At 35.4% G+C, this 14,134-nt stretch overlaps 1 protein-coding gene across 1 annotated transcript in view; it reads right to left on the bottom strand.

Moving 5' to 3' along the window:
- The window catches only part of DIAPH2 (diaphanous related formin 2), an 887,427-nt gene that overhangs the window by 491,949 nt on the left and 381,344 nt on the right, over positions 1-14,134 (bottom strand). The window contains exons 19-20 of the mRNA XM_060292429.1: positions 6,426-6,527; positions 4,489-4,583 (exon numbers count right to left, since the gene is read on the bottom strand). Coding sequence (XP_060148412.1) covers positions 4,489-4,583; positions 6,426-6,527 — 197 coding nt within the window. The remainder of the gene's footprint in view (positions 1-4,488; positions 4,584-6,425; positions 6,528-14,134) is intronic.

The following is a 14,134-nucleotide window of genomic DNA, read 5'->3' on the forward strand; positions in this document are numbered from 1 at the left end:
CACCAGTTTGGCTCTGAAGATGGGCAGAGCCACTGGCTGGGATCTCTGCTTGGGCACTGCTACAAGCAGAAATGCAGTCTGCCAAGATCTAAGTGCTGTTGCTGTAAGCCCCACCTCAGCTTCTCCACCTCTATCTGATCTCCAGTGGTTGAGCCCCACAGATTCCCCCAGTTATCTCTATGCAGTGTGGCCCAAATGGTCCTTCTGGGAAGCGTCCCACAATGCTGGGGGAGCTAGACGTCCACCTAGGGCTCTCTTTTTCCAGTGAAGAAACTATAGGCCCAGGGGGCCCTCTCGGTGCAGTGCTGTGCCAGTCTGGAGAGGGGCAATGTGGTCAGAATGTAGCTGATCCTCTCACCCTTCTAATGTACTTCTTAGTCTGCCATCTCGATTGGCAAACTTTTCTGGACTAGTTTCTATCCTCTTTGTTTTTGCCATGAACTCTTTAACACCAGCTTACGGATCCCTTCTCAGAATAAAGTAAAATACATAAAATTACAAAAGAAACCAATTATATTGAAATAGTTATCAAGATATTTAAGAAAATAAATTGTAATATAATAATAGATGTGCTTCTTGATTAAAGCATTAAAAAATAAGATCTAGTGGCAGCTTTAATAACTAGTGTAATTTTGAAGTAGTAATGACTATAAACAATATTTCAAGATATCTGCCACAAATTTAATGTGATAGGAAAACATTTATTATTTCTATTAGTGACAAAGTTAGAGGTACTGTTAATACTACTTTGGTCTGTTGCCTATATTGTTAATCAGATGAAATACTAAATATTAGTTAGCAGGTAAAGAAAATAAAGAAGCCGTATTTTTCACATCTAAGTTCAGGAGCCCCTGAATTCTCTCCATGGGTCTCCCAGGGGCCTTTGGACCCCTGGTTAAAAAGCCCTGCTTTTTACATATCTTTGTAATTATTCTGCAGCAATTTTATACTGCCTTCTACGTTAATCATCTTTTTTCTGCTTAGGCTTTGTGAATATGACCATAATCTCCCTACCAACATGAATTTCCTCAGCATTTAAGAATCATTTGCATGCACTGATGTTCTAAAATAGAATATACTGTTATTTTTCCTTCAACACTTGAACCACTTTTTTAAAACTGCTAATTTCTTTTTCTTTTGGTCAATGTTCTATATGTAAATGTGCCTACAAATATTTCATTTTTACCACTGATGTCCTAAAAACACTGGTCTTAGAGTTTTCTCTCAGTAGATCAAATTAAATTACACTAAAGCAGATTTTCAAAGCTGAAATAATAACTCCAAGAATCACCTAAATTTAGTACACATTATTTGGAACTAACTCATAATTGCATATATTAGAAGCTCCTCAACAATCTCAGGATATGGTGTACTTTTTAAGTGTTTCTATGTGTTCTTGTAAGTATTTTAGGACCTTTCAACTTCTTCCATATAGTGAATTTGACTTCTAGCTTCAATTTAGATATTTTGAAATAAAGGAGACATTAATATTTTTATTAATAACCTTAAATTTGGGGCTCTCTTTTGCTGATTAAATTAACATTTGAGGGTTTGTTTTTGTTTTGTTTTGTTTTGTTAGTAAAGGATTTATCCTGACAAATAACTAAAATCTATTAGTTGTCTGGCAGGAAAGAGCTTATTGACCCATACTGGTGTTAATTCAAGTCTCTGGGAAGCAATGTGTCCTTAATTGTTTTTTGTTGTTTTTGTTGTTATGAGGAGACAACCATGCCACATGAGCAATAAACTATGATTATGCATGGATGGAGTTTAGCACTGTAATCAAATAGAACTTACAACAAAGTTAATCTGATGATACATATTTAATGCTATGCATTATCAATGTGCTACATGGTAATTAGTCATAAATGGTAAACAGCTCCTTTGAATGGCAAATTGATGTTACTTTTGCATCACTGAAGCAAACCCTTTCTAGGATGGGAGGGAGAAAGGCAGTGGTGATCTAGTCTTTTCTCTGGCCTGAGGGAAGCAGTCTCCTTTGGGTACTTGAAAATCAAATGATTGTTTCTACCCAGGACCTTCCTCCTTACTAGAAGATACTCAGACATTGGATTTGTCTGCATAAACGCAATATTAACTTTCATAACTCAGATGAGTTATTCACAATTTGTGCCTTGTACCCAAGCAGCACAATTCCAATCATGCATACTATTAAATTACATGTTAAATTGTTTTCTCCTACAAGCAGAAGTAAGAAAATGAGTTTTGATTGAGAAGGGTAAGGAATGAGAAGAAATTTTAGAGTATCTGGCATCGAGGAGGAAGGCAAGCCAGCTTGGAAAAAAGTCTTCAGTGGCCTGCTTTAAACAAAAGGAACGCACAAAATTGTTGGGGCAAAGGATGCAAGTGATCAAACACACAGAGATGTGAAAAAGAGAAAGATACAGGCTTAGAAAAGGGAATGGATGTCTAGAAAAGAGGAAGAGATGAGACAGAAAAAGGTTAACCCACCCCCAGCAAACAGGAAATGCACGGAAGCAATGGGTATTAACACTCACAGAAGGAAACTGGCAGGATCTACACTTTGTGGTTCTCCTTCACTCACCTTCCGAGATTTAGCATAATAATGTGATTTCACAAGCAGTCCTTTTGACTGCATAGTGGATAAGATTAAACCAACTGAGTTCAATAATTTAGACATAATTTACTGCCTTCTCCAAATTGAAAGCAATTCCTTCCTCCCAACTGGACCAGGCAATTTAAAGAGAGAAACAAATATGTATCGTTTATGCTACAAAATCAAGTGAAACAGAAAAAAAAAAAAAAAAAAATCCCACGTAATACATTTCTATACATACATTTTTAAAGCTTGTTGAATATTAGAGGGCCATTCATAAGTGAGACTCCTTCTGTTTCTTACATTCCCTAAAGAGCTGAAAACATGACTTAAAAAATAATAAATGCTTTTAATGTTACTGGTAAATAAATATCACAGTAGCATTCTGCATATTACACTCTTTTTTATTTACTAAGGCATGTGAAGGAAAAGCTACAGTTTTAATGGGCAAAATAAATGCCTACATTGATTAATTCTTCAAAATATGGTTCTCTTTTACTAAAATCTGCTTATACAGAAAAGACTAGAAAGCTTCAACTACTGAATAGGAGTCAGATGTTTGTTTGCCTTTTTGTACTTTAAAATGAAACTGTCCAACTGGATAAAAAGAGGGAGAACTAAGTCACATTTAGGCTTCTTAACTTGCTCATTCTGACTACTGTGCAAAGAATCACGGGACTAAGGCAGGCAGGACAAATGTGATCAGCTCTCCATTTCAACTCAGAGAACTCTGGACCTGGCTAGCTGGACAAAGAAAACACATTTTTCAAAAAACTTTTCCACAAGGGAATTTCTTAGCACAGTGTAACTTTTGTTGAGGTTAATAAAGTTGTGTCATGATAATAAAGAGCCTACACAAACTCATTAACTCTTAGTCCTACAGGGTAAACTGTAATGCAAGCCTACACTACACAATGGAGAAACTTCTATATAGACACAGCCTGCTCAAATGGCAGACAATGGTGCTCTGAGATTTAGAGACAGTCTAAGGGAGGTATAACAAAATTGCTACAGCATAAACTACTCAGTCTTCTTAAAATCAAAGCAAGCCACGTGGCTCAAAAACAAACAACAAAAAACCTGCAATGACTATGCCCATCCATGAAATATCTTGCAGTTCTTCCTTCCAAAAATTAAACCAGACAGGGTCAAACATATGAAGAATTCTAAGAATTAGATCTAATAGAGTGCTTTATTCTACCAAGCAGTTTATTTGGTGTAATCCTCACAGTGACCTAGTAATGTCAGATGAGAAGATAGGGCTTTAGCAAACTGACACAGTTTGCCCATAGGAGGCAGAATAATAGAATAAAAAGAGCAATGGCTTTAGAGTCTTGATAGGCTTTGTTCTGAGTCTCAGCTCTACTACTCTGCCACTTACCAGCTAGGTGACAGTGGGCAATCTCTCTAAGCCTCAGTTTCCTGATGTGTAAATGAGGATAATAGTACTTATCTCATAGGACTGTTGCAGGATTCAATGAGATAAAATATATAAAGAGCACAATCCCCAGCACGTTAAGTGCTTAACAAGGGATAACTTTACCATTCACCCATTGATCCTGAGGAAGCTATTTTAACCTCTTGGCCTGTACACTTTTACGTCCATACAATGGTAATAACAATATCTACTTAAAAGTGTCATTGTGATGATGAAATAGATGCAATTTTATGTACAGAGGATGATGCGTCTACATGTGCACAGAATTAAATTTAAAAGGACACATATCTAATAAATGGCAGACACATACCTAGAACCTAGATCATCTGAGTCCTCTTACTGTCCACACAGCTAGATATTCCTAATTCTATTATCCAAACATAGAAGAACATTTTCACACAACTCCATTGAAAGGACAGCAATCTAGAAATATCTGTGAAAATGAAATTTAAAAGCAAAATATGCAAGTTACCTGAATTAAGGCCTCATTCAACATGTCTTCATTTACCTCCAGAATGACGTTTTTTATATCTTCATATGGCATACGATATGATCCTAGGAAGATAGCTAAAATAAAAATTGATTTTATTAAAAAGAGAGCAGCATCACCATTTTAAAGTCCTAATAAATACCTGATTCCCATTTCATAGACTCAAAATATAAAATTCCTGTCACTAATATTACTCTACAGAATTATGAGCAAACAAAAGTAGCTTCCATTTGATGGACTATACTACTCATCTAGGCAAAATGGCCTATTAGCTCAGGGTCTAATGTTTACAGCTCATGTGTATTTATATATAAGATAAAACTACTAACAGCACTGATGACTACATGCTTATGCATTTTAGATGAAGCTAATACAAAACAACCCATGAAAAGTTAGAAATTTTATCTCAAGTAGGCCTTTTAATTCAACGTAGAATTTACCATGGAGATTGTCAGATGCATCCAATACAGCACTTCTCAAGAATGACAGTAAAGTAACCCGATACTAAGAAAACCATATCAATCTACTTTGCAGTTCTCCCACATAAGAAAAAATTAAACTGTCTGAATCCTCAATGTTCTCTGCATCCCTGATGACATTCATGAGGTGTGCTATTAGTTGCTTTTATGTTGAACCAATGATTTCCCTTGTCAACTTTTTCTTAAATGGATATATATTATGCCATATGGGAATAATTCAACAAATTATACCTAGAAAAGCTTACAGTGACTCAGAAAGCATTATTCAACAATACATTCCACTTTAACCTCCACTGAACATACTTTTTAAAGAACATACATGTGTTCTTACCACCAGAACATAAATATATTCCTAAGAATTTTTTTTTTTTTTCATGGAGAGGTCTATATGCCTTCCCTGGTACCTAAAAAGCATCTTCCCCTGTCCAGGCAAATGATTACCTAGACATAAACACCAAATGAGACCTCCATAGTCCAAATAAATAATGTTGACAGATATCAACTAGCAATTAAGATCATACTATGTTTCTTTTTTTTTTAAAGTACTGAACATCCACTTTATAAAAAAAAAGGACTGTTGGGTAAGCAATGTACACAGGCAAAACAGCTATTAGGAGACTGCTTTTCTGACAGCAACATTCCTACTGACACAAGAATGAGAATGACGAGTTGTTTACTTTAATCTGATTCTCTATAGCACACTCCTTCACAAAATAAACTCCCAAGGTATTTCTCTGCATATTTAGAAATGTTTGATGTGCTGAAATTTCTCATACATAGTGTTTTAGAATCCTCAGAATATAAACACAGCATACTGTGGTCACACACACACACACACACACACACAAATGCTGAATTTAATACAGAGTGGAGACTATGTCAAGAAAAACTTAGGACCTGTGTAAATGAAGATGGGTTTAACTGTCCAGCTACTTTAGGAAAAGCGTATTTAATGGTTGACTGCTTTGTTAAAGGCTTTAAGGTTCACTAACCAGTTTTAAAGTACAGTGGTTAACAACTAGCTCACATCACAATTCCTTCAAATATAAAGCAAATAGTAGTAAAAGGATTTGCCCAATGTGACTAGTGAATACTCTAAAACTATCACTCCCAGGCCTAGGCAGAAGGAAAAAAATATATAACACTCTTTTCAACTCTGCCTTTCCTCTCACTGTGGCCTCTAACAATGCTGAATGATCAGTACTTTCCAAAGCTTTATTATTCTTAAATTTCACCTGGCCTAGCCAAGGCTAAATTATGGTAGTCTCTATTATGGCTGAATGACAAAAAGGCAGCCTAAATCATGTTTACACAGAATTTTGTTCCTAGTAGGTGCTAAATATACCTGTTCAAAGAAGTTATAACTTTGTTTTAAATACATCCAACAACCCCTCACCACCACCATCACCACCACTCCCTACTGAGAAAATAATCACATACAAAGATTCTGGGCTGTTTTGGGATCCAAAATTCTCAACTCTTTCACTTTCTTCTTTGTAGGCAGGGTCTTCTTTTCTTCAAAAGCTTCTGCATTCTTTTGAACTGAAAGAAAAATGTTGATTCATAAATAATAACAGTGCTAATCCAAATACACAGAATCACATTAGTAAGGCATATTAACTACATTAATAAAGCTCATGCCCAAATCAATAAATGGGTTTATTTCATTAGTTCAAGGAAGAGGATAAACATAAAAATACAGACCTGTTTAGAGGTTTCCCTACAAATTAAATATCAGCACTTAAGCAGAAAAGATAAGCCAAATAGAACCAAAAATCAATTGCTGCTTCTTACCTAATGTGCAGCATTAATTACTCCTTAACCAGGTTCCTACAGTAATGGAATTAAATATATAGAAAAATCTCCCTAATTTGGACTAATTGAGGAAAAAGGCAGATGTGCATTTATCCTAAAATATGCTAAACTTTAGGCAGGTCTTTAATTCAGTGAAATTGCTTTGAAGATATCTAAGGTAACTTTAACTGCTAAACAGGTTGCCATATAAAAACTCCTGCTGGGACTGCTTTGAAGAATAGACATGAAACATTTGCAAGTTACACAACAGTTAGCACCTATTTGCATACCCATAATTAATAAACCTCAAAGACATGGTCTTTTCAGTAAGTTCCCTTTGTCTCCCTCACCATTTTTTAGTGCTCTTTGCTTTCTTTGAACGAAAGATTTATTTATGCTATATTCAGAAGGTAACCCTTGAGTTCCAAACGGTTAAAATGTCCTGAAACCGTGAGGACTGACAGTGCCAAGGAGGGGCTTTAGACCCCCATCACTTCCACCAGCCCTCCCTCCAAACAAGCCATCCCCCAAACCAAAGTGAAAAACAACATCCTGTCTGCTAAGAAAATGAAGATTTATGTCAAATCCCTAAACCCCTCCTACACAGAAATTCTACAGCTACCACTATATTCCTGTGTTGGCAGTTTACCTCTTCTAATATAAAAACAGGGTTGTAGGTAATGGGAAAAAATATGAGAAAAGTAAAGCCAACATTTTTCAGTCAAGTAGAATGATATGGTCTTGGGCCCAAACTCTTGCTGCTAAATTTCATCACTAAATCACATGGCCATCATCATGCTGTTTCTTTATTACTTTTAAAAAAATATAATGTCATTTTGAGGCAATCAGTATTTATCTGATCTTTGTTAAGGAGATCACAAATGAGTTACTGATCTTCTTGAGAGGAAAAGTAACCCGCGACCACAGTAGATTTTTTGCTAAGCTATGTGTTTACAGATGTGAGCATCTGGAAAACTTTCTAGAAGGCATCAAAATATTGTGGGTCCATTAAGACACCCCCCCCTTTGTTTTACTGGTGCAAAATATATGAAAATTAAATGAACTTACTACAAAAATCACAGAAAAAAATAATTACCTGAATAACTAAATTCCTAACAGTTAGTGCTAAGCTCTACAAGTATGACCAATCTAAAGTGATGGAGAGTCCAATCAGGCTAGGTAATTACACTTAACAATCATGATCTTATGGGAGTGCCAAGTAGTTTGCCATGTTTACACAAGATAAGAGAGTTATTGGTCAACTGGAAGAAAAATGACTTTTAAGATATTCTTTTAAAACCACCACAAGTATTCCCCCAAAGGATCTAAGACTACAGTGTCTCTCCAATAAAATAATCAGCATTTTAATTTATCCTAATTTTCAAGCCACTCCCAGCTTAACACAACTCTATATAAAGAAATAACAGTCAAAGAGTCAGTCCTTTTGTCAATAAAAAAATTATCTGAATTTTATTGAAATTACTTCTAGTATCATTCAGAAATGTGTCCTAGTCAAACAGATTAGTCAAGAAAACTGTCCTAATCTTTCAATATGCCTTAAATCCCACTATGGGAGACTAATTAACAAAGTACATATACAATGAAAATGCTATAGTATGAAAGACATATTAAGATTATCCTGCAAACTAACAGACTCCTGACTAACCCAGGCATATATAATGCTCATTTTGTATGACTTCATAGTTTTGCTTTTTTTAAAAGTATATTTCAACCTCTCCCCTTTTCACATGAACAGACTGTTTAAAATCAAGATTAGATCTCTTAAATATCTTGAGTTCACAGTTTTGTTTTTTGAATCCTAGTATATTTTCCTTGTATTATACAATTTGGTTTTATCTCAGGCTCAAGGAATGGTAAGAATTCCATGAGTGGGCACTGCTGTTCTGAGAATCATTAGAGTAAAGCTAGTTTAAAATAACTCCTTAACTAAACAGGCTTTCAGAAACAATAATGTTTTCACCAGGATCAGTAGATACTGACCAGTGGCTATTATCACCTTTGGCTTTCTTGTCTTTAAAAGCATTCTTTAGCAATCACAACCACAGGCTTAGATAAATATAGAATTTGAAGAGAGGCAATGATGTATGAAACTTAACTATATAGTATTGAAGCTTTCCTATATTAAAAAGTTCCTGCTTTCATAATGACTAGAAAATGCCACTTTTCCTAAGATGCTTTTATTGCATATATGTTTCTAATACTTACAAAACTTAAATATTCCATAACTTAATTTAAAAAATGGATAATCCCATAATTCAATTAAAACTCAGATATCTCTCTAAGGAAGATATACAGAATGGCCAACAGGCTTATGAAAAGATGTTCAACTGCTAATCACAAAGGAAATGCAAATCAAAACCACAATGAGATATCATCTCACACCTGTTAAGATGACTATTATTTTAAAAAAAAAAGATAAGTGCTGGTGAGAATACTGAGAAATTGGAACCCCTGTACACTATTGGTAGGAATGTAAAATGGTATAGCCACTAGGGCCACTAGGAAAAACAGTATGGAGATTCCTCAAATAATTAAAATAGAACTACTATACAATCCAGCAATCCCACTTCTGGGTATATATCTAAAAGAATTGAAATTCAAATCTTGAAGAGTTATCTGTACGCCTATGTTTACTGCAGCATTATTCACAATAGCCAAGATATGGAAACAATCTAAATGTCCATCAAAGGATGAATGAATAAAGAAAGTGTGGTATATACATATAATGGAATATTATTTAGCTTTCAAAAAGAAGGAAATCCTCCGAATAGCCAAAGCAATCTTGAGAAAGAAAAACGGAGCTGGAGGAATCAGGCTCCCAGACTTCAGATTATACTACAAAGCTACAGTAATCAAGACTGTATGGTACTGCCACAAAAACAGAAATATAGACCAATGGAACAGGATAGAAAGCCCAGAGATAAACCCATGCACCTATGGTCACCTAATCTATGACAAAGGAGGCAGAATATACAATGGAGAAAAGACAGCCTCTTCAATAAGTGGTGTTGGGAATACTGTATAACTACATGTAAAAGAATGAAATTAGAACACTCCCTAACACCATACACAAAAATAAACTCAAAATGGATTAAAGAGCTAAATGTAAGGCCAGACACCATCAAACTCTTAGAGAAAAACATAGGCAGAACACTCTGACATAAATTGCAGCAAGATCTTTTTTGACCCACCTCCTAGAGTAATGAAAATAAAAACAAAAATAAACAAATGGGACCTAATGAAGCTTAAAAGCTTTTGCCCAGCAAAGGAAACCATAAACAAGACAAAAAGACAACCCTCAGAATGGGAGAAAATATTTGCAAACGAAGTAACGGACAAAGGATTAATCTCCAAAATATACAAGCAGCTCATGCAGCTCAATATCAAAAAAACAAACAGCCCAATCAAAAAATTTGTGGAAGATCTAAATAGACGTTTCTCCAAAGAAGACATACAGATGGCCAGCAAACACATGAAAAGCTGCTCAACATCACTAATTATTAGAGAAATACAAATCAAAACTACGAGGTATCACTTCACACTGGTCAGAATGGCTGTCATCAAAAAAAAAATCTACAAACAATAAATGCTGGAGAAGGTGTGGAGAAAAGAGAACCATCTTGCACTGTTGGTGGGAATGTAAATTGATACAGCCACTGTGGAGAACAGTATGTAGGTTCCTTGAAAACCTGAAAATAGAACTACCATATGACCCAGCAAGCCCACGACTGGGCATATAACTAGAGAAAACCATAATTCAAAAAGATGCATGCACCCCAATGTTCACTGCAGCACTATTTACAATAGTCAAGACATGGAAGCAACTTAAATGTCCATCAACAGAGAAATAGATAAAGAAGATGTGGTACATATATACAATGGAAAATAACTCAGCTATAAAAATGAACAAAATTGAGTCATTTGTAGAGATGTGGATGGACCTGGAGACTGTCATACAGAGTGAAGTAAGTCAGAAAGAGAAAAACAAATACTGTATATTAATGCATATATGTGCAATCTAGAAAAATGGTATAGATGATCTTATTTGCAAAGAAAAAATAGAGACACAGATGTAGAGAACAAACGTAGAGAACAAATGTATGGATACCAAGGGGGAAGGAGAGTGGGATGAATTGGGAGATTGGGATTGACATATATACACTATTTTTTTTTTTTTTTGGCTGCATTGGATCTTAGTTGTGCAACATGGGATCTTTCATTGTACTACGTGTGCTTTTCATTGCAGTGCTCGGGCTTCAGAGCATGCAGGGTCAGTAGTTGTGGCGTGTGAGCTCTCCAGTTGTGGGGCACGGGCTCCAGAGCGTGTGGGCTCTGTAGCTGTGGCACAAGGGCTCTCTAGTTGCGGCGCACAGGCTCAGTAGTTGCAGCATGTGGGCTTAGTTGCCCCGTGGCATGTGGGATCCTAGTTCCCCTACCAGGGATCAAACCCACAGCCCCTGCATTGGGAGGTGGATTCTTAACCACTGGACCACCAGGGAAGTCCCTGACATATATACACTATTGATACTATGTATAAAATAGATAACTAATGAGAACCTACTATATAGCTCAGGGAACTCTACTCAATGCTCTGTGGTGACCTAAATGGGAAGGAAATCCAAAAAAGAGGGGATATATGTATAGGTATAGCTGATTCACTTGGCTGTACAGTAGAAACTAACACAACATTGTAAAGCAACTATACTTCAATAAAAATTAATTTAAAAAAAAAGAAAGAAAATCACCATCCTAGGGTACACAGAAAAATAAATAAATCAATAAAGAAGGAAATCCTGCCATAGGCAACACCATGGATGAACCTGGAGAACATTATGCTAAGTGAAATAAGCAAATCACAAACGGGCAAATACTGCAATGATTACACTTATATGAGGCATCTAAAATGTCACACTCATAGAAACAGTGTAGAATGGTGGCTGCCAGGAGCTGGAGGGAGAGGGATATGGGGTATTACTGTTCAGTGTGTTATACAAGTTAAATAAGTTCTACAGATCTGTGGTATAACACTGAGCCTTACAGTTAACAATACTGTATTGTGTACTTAAAAATTTGTTAAGGGGGTAGCTCTCATGTTAAATGTGTTTATAACAACAAAAAAAACCCTTAAATTTATTTTAAAACAAAGTAAATTATAGTGATTCTATAATTATTTCAAATTACTTGAATGAGACTAGAGATGTTTTTTAATTCTCAATACAAAAACTTCAAAAATTGATTTTAGCATCAATGGCCCTATGATCCTCAGGTTCACAATGAGGCCTCCAGTCGTATGTGATCTCTCCCTGTACAAATGAAAACCCATACAGCCACTGGGCTTAAAACCGCTGGATTAAATTAATTTGCGTGCTTAAATTGGCAATGCTAATCGACTGAATAATGATGAAACATTATAAAATACTGTCTGTAGGAAGATAATGATGTAATAATAAAGACATTTGTATTATTATTAAAGATATGTTAACATCAAGATACTAATTATCTGACATAAAATGCCCACTGAGTATTCTTATATTTCCTGTAATACATGGATTTTTACATGCAGCTGTACTATAAATTTATTCCTTTACAGCTGAGGGATGATCATCAGCATAAGTAAAGTAAACATGGTTACATTCTTTCCCCAATCTAATTTAGGCAATGTTCAGGAATCCCCTATTAATTTCCACTATCCCAGTGGATACATAGAACATGTGTCAAGATGTTCGTAATTTGTAGCAAATATTAAGATAATATAAATGGGTAACACTGAATGATTTACATGGTGATAACTGCCATAAATCATAATAAAATTTTTATAACTAATTTATCTCAAAATTCCTGTGAGAAAGATTGATTCCTAAAGTCGGCATCAATACTATTCATTCATTCACTTATTCATCCAGCAAATACTTGTTGAACACCTACTATGCGTTAGCCTAGCATGAGCATATAATGGTACACAAGACTTAAATGTCTACTCACATGTCTTTAGTAAGTGGTCATAGGAAAATTACTAATTGTGGAAGTATCTCCAAAAGGTATATAACAATTATAATTTCCTTATCCATAATAATATAGCTTGAACGAATAGCACTCAGCAAATCTCCCTTTTGTTATTGGAAGCCATAGTTCCATATTAGATAATATTGTTATCTTCAAATCAGCATCAACTGATGTGTGACATCATAGAATAAGGAATATATGAGAACTTCCCTGGTGGTCCAGTGGTAAAGAATCCGCCTTCCAATGAAGGGGACACAGGTTCAATCCCTGGTTGGGGAACTAAGATCCCACATGCCACGGGGCAACTAAGCCCATGTGCCGCAACTACTGAGCTCGAGCGCCTCAACCACAGAGGCTGCGTGCCTCAAACTACAGATCCCATGTGCCCTGGAGCCTGTGCGCCACAACTAGAGAGAGAAAACCCACACGCTACAACTAGAGAGAAGCCCGCATGCCGGAACAAGAAAAAAAGATCCTGCATGCCTCAACGAAGATCCCGTGTGCTGCAACTAAGACCCAACGCAGCCAAAAAAATAAAGAAAAGAAAAGAAAAGAAAAGAAATATTTTTTAAAAGAAGGAATATATGGAAAAGTAAAATATGACACCTCCTATTAAGTGCACTATATACAAAGCCAGGGTAAATAAAGCTAATAATAGTAGTGTTCCAAGCCACACTGAAAATTTATATAGCTTCATACATACATATACGCATGCATATTCAACAATGCCCAACTGTCATTTCAGATATATCATACAAATAAAATAATTGTGACTTCCTGACATATGTACATATTTTGTTCACCTGCATACAATTCCAGAAGTGATTCTAACTATATGGAAATAACTTTTCATGTATTAGTTGAAACATCTGTTATTTTAGCTTCAATTAACAATTGTTCAAATGAGTGCAACTATGACAATGGCAGGCAGGGAAAATCTACTATGCTTTCTGTTTGATAGCTGCAACGATTTTTTCATTTAATTGTTATCTTCCACTCTCTTCAAATCATCTTTATCTTTGCATTTCTGGAAATATTAAACAAACACAACTGAAAAATGCACAAAGGCTTATATACGTATATATACATATATATACACACACGTATATATACATGTATATGTATCTGCATACACACTAAAGAGGTAAGTGTACTAATGGTAATAACTAAAACAATAATAATAGTAGTAGTAGTACTAGAAGTAGTAGTAACTACAACCACAAACATCACAACCCTCACCAAAATCAACTTTTATTAAATATCTGCTCTGTGCCTGGAACTAACTAATTTAATTTTTATATCACCTTATATGATAGGTATTACCAATGTCA

This window comes from Globicephala melas, chromosome X, assembly GCF_963455315.2.
Source record: "Globicephala melas chromosome X, mGloMel1.2, whole genome shotgun sequence".
In the NCBI taxonomy this organism is placed as follows: Eukaryota; Metazoa; Chordata; class Mammalia; order Artiodactyla; family Delphinidae; genus Globicephala; species Globicephala melas.